The sequence below is a fragment of the Pelophylax lessonae genome, assembly GCF_965119305.1.
Source record: "Pelophylax lessonae genome assembly, chromosome: 4".
Taxonomy (NCBI): domain Eukaryota; kingdom Metazoa; phylum Chordata; class Amphibia; order Anura; family Ranidae; genus Pelophylax; species Pelophylax lessonae.
Window position 1 is genome coordinate 289,566,667 of NC_138771.1, and position 17,915 is coordinate 289,584,581.

At 45.2% G+C, this 17,915-nt stretch overlaps 1 protein-coding gene across 1 annotated transcript in view; it reads right to left on the bottom strand.

The window, feature by feature from the left end:
• ACSS3 (acyl-CoA synthetase short chain family member 3) overlaps nucleotides 1-15,060 on the bottom strand; it is a 220,542-nt gene extending 205,482 nt beyond the window's left edge. The window contains exons 1-2 of the mRNA XM_082255186.1: nucleotides 14,975-15,060; nucleotides 8,194-8,746 (exon numbers count right to left, since the gene is read on the bottom strand). Of these exons, the coding sequence (XP_082111312.1) occupies nucleotides 8,194-8,549 (356 nt within the window). The 5' untranslated portion in view covers nucleotides 8,550-8,746; nucleotides 14,975-15,060. The remainder of the gene's footprint in view (nucleotides 1-8,193; nucleotides 8,747-14,974) is intronic.
• Nucleotides 15,061-17,915: the final 2,855 nt, after the last annotated feature.

The window sequence follows — 17,915 nt, forward strand, 5'->3', positions numbered from 1 at the left end:
AAAAGTCATACTCAAAATCACGTTGCTCAGTAATTAAAATTCAATAGCATTGTGTTGGCGACAAAAGCACTAGCCACACTCACTCTCAATGCATCTCTATGGGCAATTCTGCCGTTAGAGACAATTCCCCAGTGACAGGATCTCTAAGAAGGCTGCTGATCTTACCCTACGGAATAGTTTCTTCTTTAGTCACATGCAGCGAGATGTCATCCAATTGCTAGCCTGAACGCTACTGGATCCAACTATCTCTCACTACCTAATTTCAAAAAAGCTCCCTTTCCCCTCCTATTCTGACTACCCTGCATAGGAAAGATCTGAATACTTATCTATTTTCAGGCCATGATTTGGCTCCCCTGTGTCAGCCAGCGCAGCTGAAGGGGAAAGGAGGGAGCATTGAAACAGGCATTACCAGACATTAATGGAGTGCCCTTTCTTGTCCTCTGCAGCTGGCGCTGGCTGACACAGGAGAGATCACATGACCAGACAGGAGCAGCCTGAATATAGGTAAGTATTTACATCTTTCTTACACGGGTTAGTCAGAATGGATGTTAGGAGGTTGGAGGGAGCATTTTTAAACAGTAGTCAGGGGGTGGCTAAAATTCCAAATTATGTTAGTTTAGGAGCGATTGTCACTGGTGCTGATCACTAAAAGAAAAATTGCCCATATCTCAGTCTAAGGGTCCTTTAACATGAGCGGTCCACACGGCGGACTCCACTTTGCTCAGCAGGTGATTGCTCCGCTAATCTCCTCTGAGCAGGCAGATGACAAGTCTGTCTCCACTCACTGTGCAGAGTCCTACCCTCCCCTATGGGGAAATCAGGTGAAAACAGACCACCTGTCCGTTTTCATCAGATCCAATCCTCCAGACAGATGGCAAATAGGGTCACCATCCGTCTGGATTTGTCAGACAGGATCGGATCAGATAGCAATGGGTGTCAGCTGTGACATTTCTCCATAGGGTTGAATGGAGGGTCTGATCAGGTCCGCCTGAAAACTGACAGGCGGACCTGATCGGACCGCCCCGCGTGAAAGGACCCTAACAGCGAAATTTTAAAAGCAACTTGTTACTTAGCAAACAAGATTTATCAACATTTTGACCTGGTGGCAAAATCTCTATAGGCCATCGCTCTGAAAGCTTTGACATGTTGCAGAAGCTGTTATACTTAGATACAAATTACTGAGGGAGAGAGATTTGAAGCAGTGCACAACCCAATGCTGTAGTAAATCACCAGCAACTCTAGCAATAAAATCACTAGCATTAGCGATTTGTTAAGCTCTGCGAAAAAAAATTATTATATACCTATACACACACACACACACACACACACACACACACACAGCTAAAAAAAAATTAAAGGAACACTTTGAAAAACACATCAGATCTGAATGGGGAAAAATCTTATGCTGGATATATCTATACTGATATGGACTGGGTAAAGTGTTAGGAACGAAATGATGCCACATTTGATGGAAATTAAAATGGTCAACCTACAGAGGGCTGAATTCAAAGACACCCCGGAAATCAAAGTGAAAAAAAAAATGATGCAGCAGTCTAGTCCATTTTGCTAAATTGTTATTGCAGCAAATCAAAATGGCACTTAGTAGTTTGTATGGCCCCCACATGCTTGTATGCATGCCTGAAAATGTCAGGGCGTGCTCCTAACGTTGGACGAAGGATAATGTCCTGGGGTATTTCCTCCCAGATCTGAACCAGGACATTACTGAGCTCCTTAACAGACTGAGGTGCAACCTGGTCACATTGGATGGATAAAAATAAATATTCCAGAGGTGTTCTATTGGATTTAGGTCAGGTGAGCGTGGGGGCCATTCAATAGTATCAATTCCTACATCCCCCAGGAACTGGCTGCATACTCTCGCCACATGAGGCTGGGCATTGTCATGCACCAGGAGGAACCCAGGACCCACTGCACCAGCGGAGGGTCTGACAATGAGTCCAAGGATTTCATCCCGATACCTAATGGCAGTCAGGGTGCCATTGTCTAGCCTGTAGAGGTCTGTGCGTCCCTCCATGGATATGCCTTGCCAGACCATCACTGGCCCACCACCAAACTGGTCATGCTGAACGATGTTACAGGCGGCATAATATTCTCCATGGCTTCTCCAGACCCTTTCACGTCTGTCACACATGCTCAGGGTGAACCTGCTCTCATCTGTGAAAAGCACAGGGCGCCAATGGCGGACCTCCCAATTATGGTGTTCAATGGCAAATGTCAGGCAAGCTTAACTGGGAAGGGCAGTGAGCACAGGGCCCACTAAAGGACGTTGGGCCCTCAGGCTACCCTCATGAAGTCTGTTTCTGATTGTTTTGTCATTCACAGCAGTGGCCTGCTGGAGGTAATTTTGTAGTGCTCTGGCAGTGCTCATCCTGTTCCTCCTTGCAAAAAGGAGCAGATACCGGTCCTGCTGATGTTTTAAGGACATTCTTCTGCCCTGTTCAGCTCTGCTAGAGTAACTACCTGTCTCCTGGAATCTCCTCCATGCTCTCGGGAGACACAGCAAACCTACTGGCAATGTCACGTATTGATGTGCCATCCTGGAGGAGTCGGACTGCCTGTGCAAACCCTATATAGGTTCCAGGTATTGCCTCATGCTACCAATAGTAACACTGAACCTAGACAAATGCAAAACTAGTGAAAACAGTCAGAAAAGAGGAGTAGGGAAAAAAAAGGTTAGTGGCCTCCAGCTGTAAAACCAATCATTGTTGCTCATCTAGTGTACATGTTAATTTCATTGACACCAAAGCTGCTGAAACTGATTAACAACCCCCTCTGCTACTTAACTGAACAGATCAATATCCCAGGAGTTTAAATTAACTTGATTCTATACTCCGATTACTTTTTTTGAGCAGTGTATATATAGGCCCTGTGTCATCAGCCCAAAGTTCACAATTTGTTTATACAAATTCCTGTGCTCCTGTGGAGTTCAACCTGTTCTTTCAGATTACTTAGCGATATCACAAAGCAGTTTGCATGTCCAGAAAGCCAAATCCTTTATGGTGACTTGTTTATAGGACACAGGCTCTGCACTATAATCCATAGTAAAAGGTTTAGATCTGCAAAACAAACAAACAATCTCACACTTATATGTAAGACAGTCATATAATTGTTTCATCATCTGCAGAATGGGTAGAAAAACGTTGAATGGCAGTATTTATAGGCCGGGTTATGTAATACACGACTACAGTAACAAGACCTAAACAGTTCTTCCTATTGTGTCTTTCAAACATGTGAACTGTCAAACGGCAAAAGATCAATCATCTCCTGGCTGGTCTCCCGAGGACCTTTGCATAGCTCTAAACTGTCCCTTATTTGGTATGACTGTCCCTCTTTCGCAATAAAATCTCTGTTCCCCTTTTCCTTTCAATTGTCAAATTCAATCTTTTTTTTTTACTTCACTAAACCTTTCATTCAACTGTTAAACTGTTGCTTTTCAAACTCAGCATAAAGGAAAAGTAATAGTAAAAAAAGCATTTGTGGGTTTGACCAATTTTTTTGTGTAATAAATGCTTAGCATGTGTTCACATATGTGCATTTTGATTGGCACCCATGATGTGCGTGAATGGCACCCAGTATGCTGCAAAAATGCAATGAGCACAAAAGCCCCGTACACAGTGGTGTATTTAGGTTTTGTGCTGCCCTAGGCCTGACTAAACCTGGGCACCTCTAATTTAAATATGACCCACCCCGTCCTGTAAAGTCCACACCCTTTCCTGTTTATGACCCACCCTGTCATCTGTAAACCACAGACCACAACCACAGTCTATCAGTGCCCATCAGTGAAGCCTCATCAGTTCCCATAAGTTCAGCTACATCAGTGCCCATCAGTGCAGCCTCATTACTGCCCATCAGTGCAGTCTCATCAGTGCAGCCTCATTAGTGGCCATCGGTACAGCCCCATCAGTGGCCACCAGTGCATCATATCAGTGCCCATCAGGGCAGCATATCAGTGCAGCCCCATCAGCTTTTTTGCTGCCCCCCAGCAAAGTGCTGCCCTAGGCCTGGGCCTTGTTGGCCTAGGCCAAGATACAGCACTGCCTGTACACACTAGTAGTTTTTTTTTTTTTTTTATCAACCCAGCAGTGCTGTGACAGCTCAGGAGGAGCCTCTGTACTAACTAACAAACGTTAGTACATTGATCTCCCCTGCTGTTCTATTGTGTTCTGACAGGGGGATGCCCCCCCTCCCCACCAGAATACTCAGATCAGTGCTCTTAGCTATTGGCTGAGAGCGCAAATAAGAAGCCAGTTGGCAGACCTTTTTCGGCTATGCCCCTTCAACAGAAGCCCGACTCCAGTATATGGGGACTGAATGTCGTCTGGTTTAAAGGAGTTGTAAAGGCAGAAGGTTTATTTATTATAATATGTTTTATGCATTAATCACTTCTGGACCGGAAGGTTTTACCCCCTTAATGACCAGGCTATTTTTTGAGCGATACGGCACTACTTTTTTTTACTGACAATTGCGCGTTTGTGCAATGCTGTACGCAAATAAAACTAATGTCCTTTTTCCCTTTTTGGTTAAAAAAAATAAAATAATCAGAATAGGCATATTTTGAAAGTTTATCACGTCTACAATCTAGGGGAAAGATTTGCCATTTTTATTTATTTTATTTATTTTTTAAACTAGTAATGGCAGTGATTAGCGATTTTTAGCTTTACCGTGACTGCGGCGGACAGATCGGACACCTAACTGACATTTTTGACACTTTTGGGGGGAACCAGTGACATTACAATAGTAATCAGTGCTAAAAATATGCACTGTTACTGTACTAATGACACTGGCAGGGAAGGGGTTAACACCAGGGGCGATCAAAGGGTTAAAATGTGTCCCTAGTGGGTGCTTTCTAACTGTGGGAGGTGAGCTTGCTGAATGAACACAGATACCTGTGTTCCTAAATAAGAGGAACGCAGCATCCCTATGTTCATAACTGACAGAACAGCGGTCTGCCACGTTCTCAAAAGCAGACCGCCGCTGTTTCCACAGGGAGCAATCGCGGCTGCTGGACCCGCTGATTGGCTCCTCCTGTAGCCAATCGATGCGTCTGTGCACGCGCCCCACTAGCAGTCCCGAAAAAGCGACATACAGGTACGTCGTTTAGCAGGACAGAGCCAACCTGCTGCAGTATAAGTATGGCAGCTGGTCAGCAAGTGGTTACGATAAAAAACCTTCTGTGTGCAGCAGCCTCCCCAGTACCCCCTAATACTTACCTGAGCCCCATCTCTATCCAGCGATGTCCACGAGTCCCCCGGCTGTCTGGGACTTTCCCTCCTGATTGGCTGAAACACAGCCGCGGCGCCATTGGCAAGCTGCTTGCTGTGGGGGCACTCGACAGGAGGGAGGGGCCAGGAGTAGCAAAGAGGGACCCGAGAAGAGGGGGATCTGAGCTGTTCTGTGCAAATCCACTGCACAGAGGAGATCAGTATAACAAAAAAAAGGAAAAACAGCAAGACTTTACAATCACTTCAAGGCTCCTTTCACACACTCCATCCGTCGGACGGACTCCGTGTTTCTCAGCGGGGGATCAATCCGCCGATCCCCCGCTGAGCAGGAGGATGACAGCTGTGTCTCTGTGGAAACACAGCTGTCAGTTCCCCATGTATCTCTATGGGGGAAATCGGATCCCATCCGATCCGATCCGCTGGACGGATGGAAAATAGGGTTTCCATCTGTCCAGATTTCACGGATCGGATGTCAGCGGACATGTCTTCGCTGACATCCGATTCCCCATAGAGATGCATGGGGGGACTGTTCAGATCTGACAAAAAAAACGGACAGGCGGATCTGAACGGTCCGCCTGTGTGAAAGAGCCCTTAGTTTTCATGCAATGAGGCACACTGCATTAGGCCCATTGTGGGCTACCGAAGGCCTCATGCACACTGAGCATTTAGCCCCAGTGTGTAGGCAGATTGTAATATGTTAGCCTTAGTGAGTTAGCGGCTAGCCCAGGCTGGGAGAAGGGGTTAAGTATGTGTGCTTAGTTTCTCCTGATTTTGGTCCCAGCCAGACATAACATAACAGCAGTGCCTTAGGCTCCCGCTGCTGTCAAAGTCAGTGAGCCAATTGGGAGAGAGAGGGGCCGAACATCAGCTGTGTCTGAATGGACACACGAAGCTGCAGCTCGGCCGGGGTGCCCCCATAGCAAGCCGCTTGCTGTGGGGGCACTCAACAGGAGGTAGGGGCCAGAAGCAGCAATGAGGGACCCGGGAAGAGGAGGATCTGGGCTGTTCTGTGCAAATCCACTGCACAGGAGAAGGTAAGTATACCATGTTGGTTATTTAAAACACAAGATTTTACAATCACTTTAACCACTTCTGGACCAGAAGTGCGTTACTTTAACTGACAGTTGCGCGGTCGTACGACACTGTACCCAACAAAACACAGCCGCGCCACAAATATAGCTTTCTTTTGGTGGTATTTGTTTACATCTATTTTTTTGTGCTATAAACAATTCTTAAAAAAAAAAAAAAAAACAAAAACAAAACAAACACACACACACACACACAGTATATTTTTTTTACTTTCTGCTATAAAACATTCCCGATAAAAAATAAAAAAAATTCAAAATCAAATTTTTTTCATCATTTTAGGCCAATATGTATTCTGCTACATATATTTGGTAAAAAAAAAAAAAAAAAAAAAAAAATGCCAATAAGAGTATATTGGTTGGTTTGAGCAAAAGTTATTGCATCTACAAAACTAGGGAAAAGATTTATGTCATTTTTATTTTTTTTTTTTTTCTTTTACTAGTAATGACGGCGATCAGCTATTTTTAGCGGGACTGCGACATTGCAGCGGACAGATCGGGCACCTAACATTTTTGACACTTTTAGGTGGAACTAGTGACATTACTACAGTAGTCAGTGCTAAAAATATGCACCATTACTGTACTAATGACACTGGCAGAGAAGGGGTTAACACCAGGGGCGGTCAAAGGGTTTTATGTGTCGCTAGGGGGTGCTTTCTAACTGTGTGGGGGATGTACTTATGGAATGAACACAGAGACCTGTGTTCCTAAATAGGAGGAACACAGGAGCTCTGTGTTCATTGCTGACAGAACAGGCCATTCTGCCTCCACAGGGAGCGATCGGGGGTGCCCGGCAGCAATCGCAGCCGCTGAACTCGCAGATCAGCTTCCCATGGTAAATGGGTGTGCACGCGCCCCCACTTGCGGTCCTGCAAAGCGATGTACAGTTACATCATTTTGCGGGACAGAGCCAACCTGCCGCAGTATATGTACTGCAGGCTATCAGCAAGTGGTTAAGGAGGAGGTTTGGAGAGTTGTCCTACTTTGTGCTAAAAGGTGTCCCTCTTTCCCATTTCAAAAATTTGGGAGTTATGCCTGCAAACTGCCTTGTTTGCTATTGCATTATGCTGATAACTGGTACCAAACAACAGGAACCTAAACATGTATAGATAACTCATGTGGAAGTCTAATCATGGTTCTAGGACACAGGTGTCAAACACAAGACCCGCAGGCCGAATGTGGCCCCCCAGGCCATTTCATGTGGCCCTCGCACCTCTCCTGCAGCTGCTGCACCCCCCTTGTCTCTGTAGTCGGCAGCAGAGGTACAGAACTTCTTTGCTAGATCCTGCACTCCTCTGTGCAGCTGCAGAAAGGCTCATCTTTGCCCATCCCTCCTTCTTAGCAGTCCGCAGCAGAGAGGAGGGCAGAACTCCTCCTACAGATCCTGTACCTCTCTGTGCAGCTGCAACACCATCTTGCCTCTCCCTCCCCTGGTCTCAGCATTCAGCGGACTCTGGAAGCTGACTCAGGCCCTCCTCTGGTTCTCCTCCAGACCCTGCACTTCTTTCCAGATCCACCCACATTTTCTTCCTGGCAGCAGCATAAGGTAAGGGGGTGCATTGTAATGTAAGGAAGGGTGAAAACTCTTGACTTCTGATGGTAGGCGGGCTATTGACATCTCATGTAAGGGGGTGTGAGGTGCTCTGGACATCCCCACGCCCCCTTATATCCTGCAGATATAACTGGCCCTTTGAGGGCAACCATAATGCTGATGCGCCCCGCAATGTAATTTAGTTTGACACCCCTGTTCTAGGACATGCTGGGTGTTGTAGTTCTATAGCAACTTGTTACGAACATACACTTTTAGATTAGAAGTCTCAAAGTAAAAAAAAAAAAGGTTCAAGGCTTCTGAGATCCCACGCACTTACCATTTTGAGAATGGGGGATTGGAGTTGTCCATAATTTTGCTCCATGGTTTGAACCATGTGATGTTGTGCGCCGCGCTCTCCCAGACCTGCTCAGGTTCCTGCACTGAAGCTTGGAACACATCATCGTAATGAGCAGAGGTGATGTCCGCAGTAGAGTACGATTGGCTGGCCAGGCGTCTGCAGAAACCCAATGAGACAGACTGTGTCCTGCGAAGTTGGGAGAGATCCCTTTTCCCCCAGGCTCCTGCACCCTTCCCACCTGTCCTGTTCACGCAGCCAATACTGGAAAACGCTTTCCTTTTCACTCCTCCACTCCGGAGTCCTTGCTTTGACAGCCATATTAAACCAAAGTACATTGTTGAAGTTGCAGTTGACTTTTCTGGCAGCAGATGTGTGTATTTAGTGGAAGTTGACTTTTCTGGCAGCTGATGTGTGTATTCAGTGAGAGTACGGGAGAAAACCAGCACTGGACGAGATCCCTCTGCAGGATGATTTCTACTCTACAAGGAGGATCCTACGAGTCCTGATCAGGTTTTCCAAAGAAATGTGCTTCCTGGAAGAAAACATTTCGGCACAGTGCTTCGTTAGATTCTGGGCTGGTTGTACATTTAACAACTACAGAACAACTTAGGATATTACCATTGAATCTAATTATTATTTGCAAAAAGAATAGTCACAGTTCAATGCAAAAAACAAGACCAAATAGAAAGCACTGCTGCACACTGCTGTGGATCGCTTTTCAGGTGATAATGCATATATAAACTGCAGTTCAGCAACCTTCTGGGACACATCATAGGTCTCAGGACACTGCGCAACCATTCAGAAACCACATCGCAGCTCGTGCATGTTGGTAGTCCACGTTGAAGCCTTAAGGAGTCACAGCTGGCTTCCCACAGTTTACATGCAGGCACCAGGGACCTGGAGGCTGATAAAGAACCGGCCTGGGTGAGAGCAGTGCTGGATCCCTGGACAGAGAATTGTCTGTATATTAACAACTTGCTGTTAATAAAAGTGATTAATCAGCGCTAACCAATAAAAAACTAGTGACCCCAATTAATTGCTAAATAGCCAGATAAGGGGACCGATGGCTGCCAACATAAAAGTGCATTCACCCAACACCAAAACGATCCAAAAATATATAAAAAATGTAGCGCCAAAGGATAAATACAATAAATATACGCAAAATGTGTCAATTTGCGTATATTTATTGTATTTATGCTTTGGAGCTACATTTTTAATATATTAACCACTTGCTGACTGCCACATAGCAGATTTACTGCTATAGGGTGGCCCGGCTGCGCGGATTCTTATACGCGATTCTGTACTTCTGGGTTTTAGGCGTGAGTGCACACCGCCAGCGGCTGTGATTTTACACAGGGGGGCTGATCAGCAGGTCCCGCGGATGTCGGCCGCCACCCGCTGATCATTCGGTACACTGACAGGACGCCAGTCTGCCTATGTAAACCAAGCAGATTGATGTTCTTTCAGTACAGAAGGCATGGATCCTGTGTTCCTGTAAAGCAGAAACCGCGACCCATGCCTTCCACTAGTAAAAGCACCTCCCCCACTACACTGAAACACCAGCTAGGCACACAGTTAACCCTTTGATAGCCCCTGATGTTAACCCCTCCCTGCCAGTGACATAAGAACAGTGACAGTGCATATGTTTAGCACTGATCACTGTAATAATGTCACTGCTCCCCAAAAAAAGTGTGGAAAGTGTCAGTTAGGAGTCCGATTTGTCTGGTGCAATATCGCAGTCCTGCTAGAAGTCCCTGATAGCCTCCATTACTAGTAAAAAAATTAATTAATTTTATAATATATATATATATATATATATATATATATATATATATATATATATATATATACATATATACATACATACATACATACATAGTATCCCATAGTTTGTAGACGCTATAAATGTTGCGCAAACCAATCAATATACGCTTATTGGGATTTATTTTTACGAAAAATATGTTGCAGAATACATATTGGCCTAAATGAATGAAAATATTTGATTTTTTTAATTTTTCTTAATTGGATATGTTTTATTGCAGAAAGCAAAAAATATAGTTTTTTTTTGTCGATCGTTCTTTGTTTATTAGCGCAAAAAAATAAAAAACGCATAGGTGATCGAATACCACCAAAAGAAAGCTCTATTTGTGGGGAAAAAAAGGACATACATTTTATTTGGGTACAGCGTCGCACGACCGCGCAATTTTCAGTTAAAGTAACTTAGTGCCGTATCGCAAAAATAGCCTGCTCAGGAGGGGGGGGGGGGGGGTAAAACTTCCAGAGGTGAAGTGGTTAAAAATCAGCAGCTACAGTTTTGTAACTTAAAAAAAAAAAACTTAATAAGAAACATAAAAACAAATATATTTGTAGGTATGATGTTTGAGTAGGAACACATAAACATGTTACATTTTGGGAACACATAATTGACAACAGAAGTGGCTATACACTTTCAGGCCACTTTCACATGGGGTGGATCTGGTTTTGCTCAGCAGGGGATCTGTTCACTGATCCTCTGCTGAGCTGAGCAGGGCTGCTGGATGACAGGTCTGTGTCCACTCGGCTTATGCAAAATGGACACGGACACAGAGATGCAAAGGGCCCGGCTGTCCGTTTCCAACCGACTGCCCTCCGATCCGATCTGACCAGATGGAGGGGGATGGATTCCCCTTCAGTTTGTTTTTGCCGGTGTTCTATGAGAAAACCATACCCCATCAGAATTCCATACCTCCGTCATTTCCGGTGCGGATCAGCTGTGGCTTCGTCATGCATCAGCTGTAGCCGCGTCACACATCCTAGTGTGCATGCGTGTAATAGGTAGGGAATTTAGATAACATCGTAACGGATCATGCCAAAGTTCTAGTGTGCATGCACACCAACGGGTTGGGCAGCGGCATCTCTTATAACAGACATCCATCCGATCTCCATGCCCCACACTGCACCGACCCGACAATTAGATCTCAATGTCCCCCACTGCACTGACCCGACAATGGCACATAGCTATCAAATGGACAGTGGGCGTGCGCGTGGGGGTAGGGAATAGGATTATCCCATTGTCGGGTCGGTGCAGTGTGGGGCATGGAGATCGTATGCATGTTTGTTATAAGAGATGCCGCGGCCCGACCCGTTGGTGCGCATGCGCACTAGGACTTCTACCTGACTTGTTGCGATATTATTAAAATTCCCTACCTAGTCCGCGCAGTAGGACTTGTGACGCGGCTACAGCTGAAGCATGACGTGGCCACAGCTGATCCGCAACCGGAAATGATGGAGGTATGGTTTTCTGATAGGGTAAGGTTTTCTGATAGAACATCGGATCAGATTGGAGGTCTACATCTGACTGCTCATAGAGAAGAATGGCGGGTCCAATTGGGTGCGCCTAAAAAACTAATAGCCGGACTAAATTGGACGGTCTGTGTGAAAGGGGCCTAAAGCTGAACTCTAGGCAGATATAAAAGACACAGTATGATGTAGCTCTAAAAAATAAATATATCATTAAAATGTGAACAATGAAAGTACCTGAATATGGTTTGGGATCAGCCTCTTGTAGTCCTTCTACAGTCATCTGGAGAGTGAGAGGAAGAAGAAGCATAAGTAGCCAATCAGTTCATGTGCTGACAAGAAGCATGCTGATAGGAAGTGAGAGCAGTGTGACAAGGAGATGGGCCAATCATTGTGCTCCTTTCCCTAAACAGAAACAGGGGAGGGTGAGTCAAGGACATCCTGGGCTTAGAGGAGGTGGGTTGAATGATGTTGGCCATCAGACTGAGGACATCTAGTGGCAGAAAAAAGTACTGTATGGGAAATGCGCTGGATTGAAGTTGAATATTGCAGCAAAAGCCTTTTTTTTTTTTTTTTTTTAACATTTTAACAGGCTATTCATTTTTATCTTGTTTTTGAGTAAAGATCTGTTTTAAATCAGACCTAGAATAAGAGCACATTCATGCCAAGTACTGTGACGGTTATTTTATACATTTCATCTTACCAATCATTAGATGTGGAGGCTGCATTTGTTTTCTTTTTTGTTTTTTTTCTCTCTGTTTCCACCTGGTGATTTGGCCAGTTACACACATCCTGTATTAGAATACCCCCACTCTGGATGAAGGGGCAACAGAGACATCTTTGGACTGCAGCACTGTCAGTCCTCTGGGGGGTAGGGGGAGGGGGTGTTACATTTATAAGCAGATTTAGATACACGAAGGCAGGCCATACATTACACAATTTTCTTGTACAATTTTCATTTAGATTAACCAAAACAGTATAATATGAGGTCAAACCTAGACTCAATTTGTATACAATCAGGCAGGCCCTTGCACTACATAGTTAAAGGTAAATCTAAAAGTAATTAAATAAGAAAATTGTATAATGTATGGCCAGCTTAACAAATGAAAACCAAGCTCCAGGTCACACTTCATAATCATTTACACCAAGTCCTTTTTTCCCTATTGGGATAAATAAATATGAATAAAACTTGATCATTGTAAGCACCCCTGCCAGTGTTAAATGGTTTGTCTCAACTTCCTAACTGCTAAATCTGCAAGAGTGCTTGTTCTGTTTAAAAACAACAGGCTTACTAGTTGGATCACCAGTTAAAAATAAGGGGAATTTTTCTATTCCTTCAGTTAAAGAAGAATAAAGAACATTTTTAAACACTTGCTGCCAAATCACATACGTGTACGGCATTGGCTTTAAGTAGTTGCACTGGAGTGATGCCTGCAGCTTTAGAGCTGACGGTCGGCTCTCTAGTAATGACAACCAATGCGGCTAAGCAGCCACTCAGGAGACCCGAGCGACCAGCCAGAACGTCCACCAGCTGGCCAGAGAAAAAACGAACAAAGCCTAAATCAACTTTATTTGGGTCTCAGGTGTAGTAACCCAGAAGCGACGTCATAACATCACTTCTGGTTTACTAGGGAGCCAACTTCACCAGTTTTCAAAAATAAAAAGTATTCAAAAACGCTGATTTTGGCATTTTGAATACTTTTAAATGCAGAGGAGGGATTTGGGGTCTTTTAAACCCCATATGCTCCCCCATAAAGAGTACCTGTCACTGCCTATTACAGTGACTAGGGATGTTTACGTTCCTTATGACAGCAATAAAAGTGATACAAAAAAAAAAAAAAATGTGTTTGAAAGACTGCTGCGCAAATACAGTGTGACATAAAATATTGCAACGACCCCCATTTTATTCTCTAGGGTCTCTGCTAAAATATATAACATTTTTGAGGGTTCTAAGTAATTGTTTAGCAAAAAAATACTAATTTTAAGGCTACGTTCACATCTTGGCGTTGCGATTACAGGCATTTTTATGGGCGTTTTCTCAGGTGTTTTTACAGACGTTTTTTGTGCAGGCGTTTTTAGATTGACTAGAGACCAATGGAAAACGCCTGTAATCTGCCCAAAAAGAAGCTCATGTACTTTTTGGAGCGTTGGGCGTTTTGCTCACGGCGTCAAAACGCTCAGATGTGAACAGGGGCCATTGAAATGAATAGGATTTGTCTTGTTGGGCGTTTTGAGAGCTGATCCTAGAGTAGAAAAATGCCCCCAAAACAACCCAAAACGCCTAGATGTGAACGTAGCCTTAAGGAGATGAACAGCCAAAGCTCGTTTGGCTGTACATCTCCTCTGGATAACAGTTAGGGCTCTTTCACACGGTCCGCCTCCGTCGGTGGACTCCATGCTGCTCAGCGGGGGATCGATCCGCCGATCAGGCAGGTGACAGCTTCCTCACCGCTCTATGTGCGGAGAGGGAAGTTGTCAGATCCCCGCTGTCCTCTATGGGGGAATCGGATGAGAACGGACCGCCTGTTCACTCTCATCTGATCCAATCCCCTGGACGGAGGGAAAATAGGGTTTCCATCCGTCCAGATTTCATGGACAGGATCGAATGCTGATGGCAGCGGGTGTTAGCGGAAATGTCACCGCTGACATCCGCTGCCCCATAGGGATGCATGGAGGATCCGTTCAGGTCCGCCTAAAAAACTGACATGCGGATCTGATCAGATTATTCGTGTGAAAGGGGCCTAATGCAGTATGTTCTGCACTCCTGTGACCCGTCTGCAGCAGAGACCAGGCTGAAGTCTGCTCTCTGATGACGTCACAGCCACTGAGAGTCTGAGCCGGCCGCTCTCCACCCTTCCACAGCCCATCTCTTTAGTTAGCGAGGAGGGGGCAGAGCAGAGAGCTGATGACTGACACTCAGTAGCTCTCTGCTCGGGGCGCCGTCAGAACCGAGCAAGTGGTGGTGTTGGATCGCTCTGTTCTCAGTTTAGAGGCACCAGGGGACAGATGCAGCATCGGCCACCTAGGGAAGTATAAATGAGGGGAAAAAAAAAATAAAAATCAAACCCATACCTTGTAAGCAACAAATGTCAGCCTGGTCTTCAAATGGTTATTAGATCAAGCAACATTTCAGATAGTAAGAAATTTCACTTCCCAGCATGATGGAACTTGTAGGGTAACTTCATCCCATGAAATGCATATTTTCTCAAAACTGGATCCATCTGACAATGAATCCAGTGCATAAAATCCCATCGGAAGAACGTGCATTTTGACAATGAAAAGCACGGCTAATGATTGCAAACTTACATTGTAAAAGTGTACAGCTGTTATGTGCAAAGACAAACATCAAGTATCAGCAAGACAAAATGTAAACACAGCAAGACGCACTCTGCAGGCTATGCTCTAAGGACTAAAGTATAGTACAGAAAGTCAATGTGCACAATTGTGGAGACAAATTTCTACAACACACAAATAAACATACCAGATTGCAGCTGATCACTGAATAGTTGCTTTTCAGTACTTGTTCCACCTCCTTAATCAATTGTCAGGGGGAGTGGCGGAGATGAAAAGTTTAACTTCTTCAGAACAGACTGAACACTGTATTGTAATATGCTGTGCGTGATGAAACGTCAGGCCAGGCAAGAGTTAACCTTGCACGCCAGATTCTTTTTGTATCCCCTGGGCTACTAAGAAGGCCTCAAAAGAGGCCGCTGTGGAAATCCCCAGGACTAAGACCTCAGGACGTGCTTGCACTGGATGGCCTGCTGGCACAAATATTTAGCAATAGGTTATTTAGGAAAACGCTGAGTCGGGCGTACATCATATAGGTAGAAAGTTAACTTTAAAAGAGATACAAACTTTAGGAAAACATTTGAGTTTAAAGTGGTGGTAAACCGTCGGATGTTTTCTTTTTCCTAACCTGAAAGATAATGTCATAATGTGCTTGTATGTACCGCATACTAGCACATTATGTTAAACTTACCTGAAAACAAAGCCTTCCAGCGCCGAGCTGTCCCCACTGCTGGCGCTTCGATCTTCACCCAGTTTTCCTTCCGGATCCGCAAGCTTGACTGGCCGGAGCTCCGATTATGTCGCTCCCACGCATGGGTGCGAGACCTGCCGTATATGGCACAAGACTCTGAAGCAGGGGTCTTCAAACTATGGCCCTCCAGTTGTTCAGGAACTAGAATTCCCATGATGCCTAGTCATGTCTGTGAATGTCAGAGTATTCCAATGCCTCATGGGACTTGTAGTTCCGCAACAAAAAACAAAAAACTAGCGACAATTCTGAAAAAACAAACAAACATATTTTTCACTTTCTGCTATATAACATCCCCCCCCCCCCCGCCCCCCCAAAAAAAAAAAAAACTTAAAAATCAATTTATAACATTTTAGGCCAATTTGTTTTCTGCTACATATTTTTGGTAAAAAAAAATCGCAATAAGGATATTTTGATTGGTTTGCGCAAAAGTTATCCCGTCTACTAACTACAGGAAAGATTTATGTCATTTTCATTGTTTTTTTTTTTTTACTAGTAATGGCGGCGATCTGCGATTTGTAGCGGGACTGTGACATTGCAGCGGACAGATCGGACGCCTAACTGACATTTTTGACACTTTTGGGGGGACCAGTGACATTACTACAGTAATCAGTGTTAAAAATATGCACTTACTGTTATAATGATTCTGACAGGGAAGGGGTTAACACTGTGGGTTAAATGTGTACCTAGGGGCGTGTTTCTAACTGTATGGGGTTTGGGCTTGTGGAATGATCACAGAGGCCTGTGATCATTCCAGAGAGAAGAACAGTCAGCTGTGTTTACAACAGCTGACCGTTCTCTCTCAGCAGGGAGCGATCGCAGGTTCCAGGCCGCAATCGGAGCCGCCTGCCCCATACATCGTTGTCCCCGCTGCCGAGTGGAGGCAGGAGCGCGCTTCCGGGGGCGCGTGTTCCCCCCCTAGCTGCAGGCGCGTGACCGACGTAGACCTACGTCGTTTAACGCAGGAGGGCCGCCCTGCCGCAGTAAATTGGCGGTGGGTGGTCTGGAATTGGTTAAAGATGTGCATGCAGTAAGTTTGGTGTGGCACAGTGCAATTTTAGCCTATTCAAATGCATTGGCTGAAATTGCACTGCACCCGGATCCAGTGCTTTAAGTGGCCCAAAAGAAGTGCCGGTACTCTATTATAGCCTATAATTTTTTTTTTTTTTGATGACTCCTCTCATCCCCTATGCTATCTATGACAAAATACATATGGCTACCTTAGACTCACCTAGAAGCACACAATGTGCTGTGCAACTGTGGCAGGCAGGCAGGCAGGGCACTGTGCTGTCCCTGAGGGCGGCTGAGCTTGAACTTGAGGCCGAGGCGCCACTTTCTCTCTTCAGGAGAAACCAATGCGATTTTTAGATTATGTGCTATAAACCAAAAAAAAGAGCGTCAATGTTGAAGAAAAAAAAGTGGTATTTCTCACTTTCTGCTATATAACATTACCAAGAGCGATACACAGATAAACAAAAGTAGGTGGGCCAGACTGGCCCCCCTACTTTTAATTAATCTGTGTATCGCTCTTGGTGTAATATTATAAAGTAGAAAGTGAGATACTATTTTTATTTTTTTTTCTAAATTGCCAATCTTTTTTTAGTTTATAGCGCATAATCTAAAAATCGCATTGGTTTCTTCTGAAGAGAGAAAGTGGCGCCTCGGCCTCAAGTTCAAGCTCAGCCGCCCTCAGCGACAACACAGTGCCCTGCCTGCCTGCCTGCCTGCCTGCCACAGCTGCACAGCCCATTGTGTGCTTCTAGGTGAGTCTAAGGTAGCCATATGTATTCGGTCATAGGTAGCAGCAAAAAAATAAATAAAATAAAATGTATGGATGCCTAGCTTGCTGCTACCTATGGTCAAATACATATCATATATCATGGCTACCTTAGACTCACTCACCTATAATGTGCTGCTCTGCTGCTACTCCCAGTAATGTGCTGTGCTTTGCTGGTGGCAGGGGCCAGAGCGCTGTGGAGTGACAAGCAGCCAGGCGCCACATTCTCTCATGAGGGCTCGGCAGGACACCTGTACTACTGAACCGCGCAGGGCACCGCTGGAGGGGGATGGAGCACTGGAGCCAGCCCCAACACTGTTTAGGCATGGAGGAATAAGTTCCTCCTCCGCTGTGAATGCTGGGGCGGCGAGCAGGGCATATGACGTCACTGGTTGCTAGACGCCAGGCGGTAGGCGATTCTAGCAACCAGTAATACAGGAAGGAAGAAAGGAAGCGCAGCAGAGGCAGAGCGGTCAGCGGTGTGGCCGGCATCGATGTGGGATTTACTTCTGTCTGCAACTCTGCAGTATGTATCAGTGTGCACCCCGTGCACCCACCCAGGATCGGCCCTGCGTACCGGTACGATAAAATCACGTTCTGGGCGCA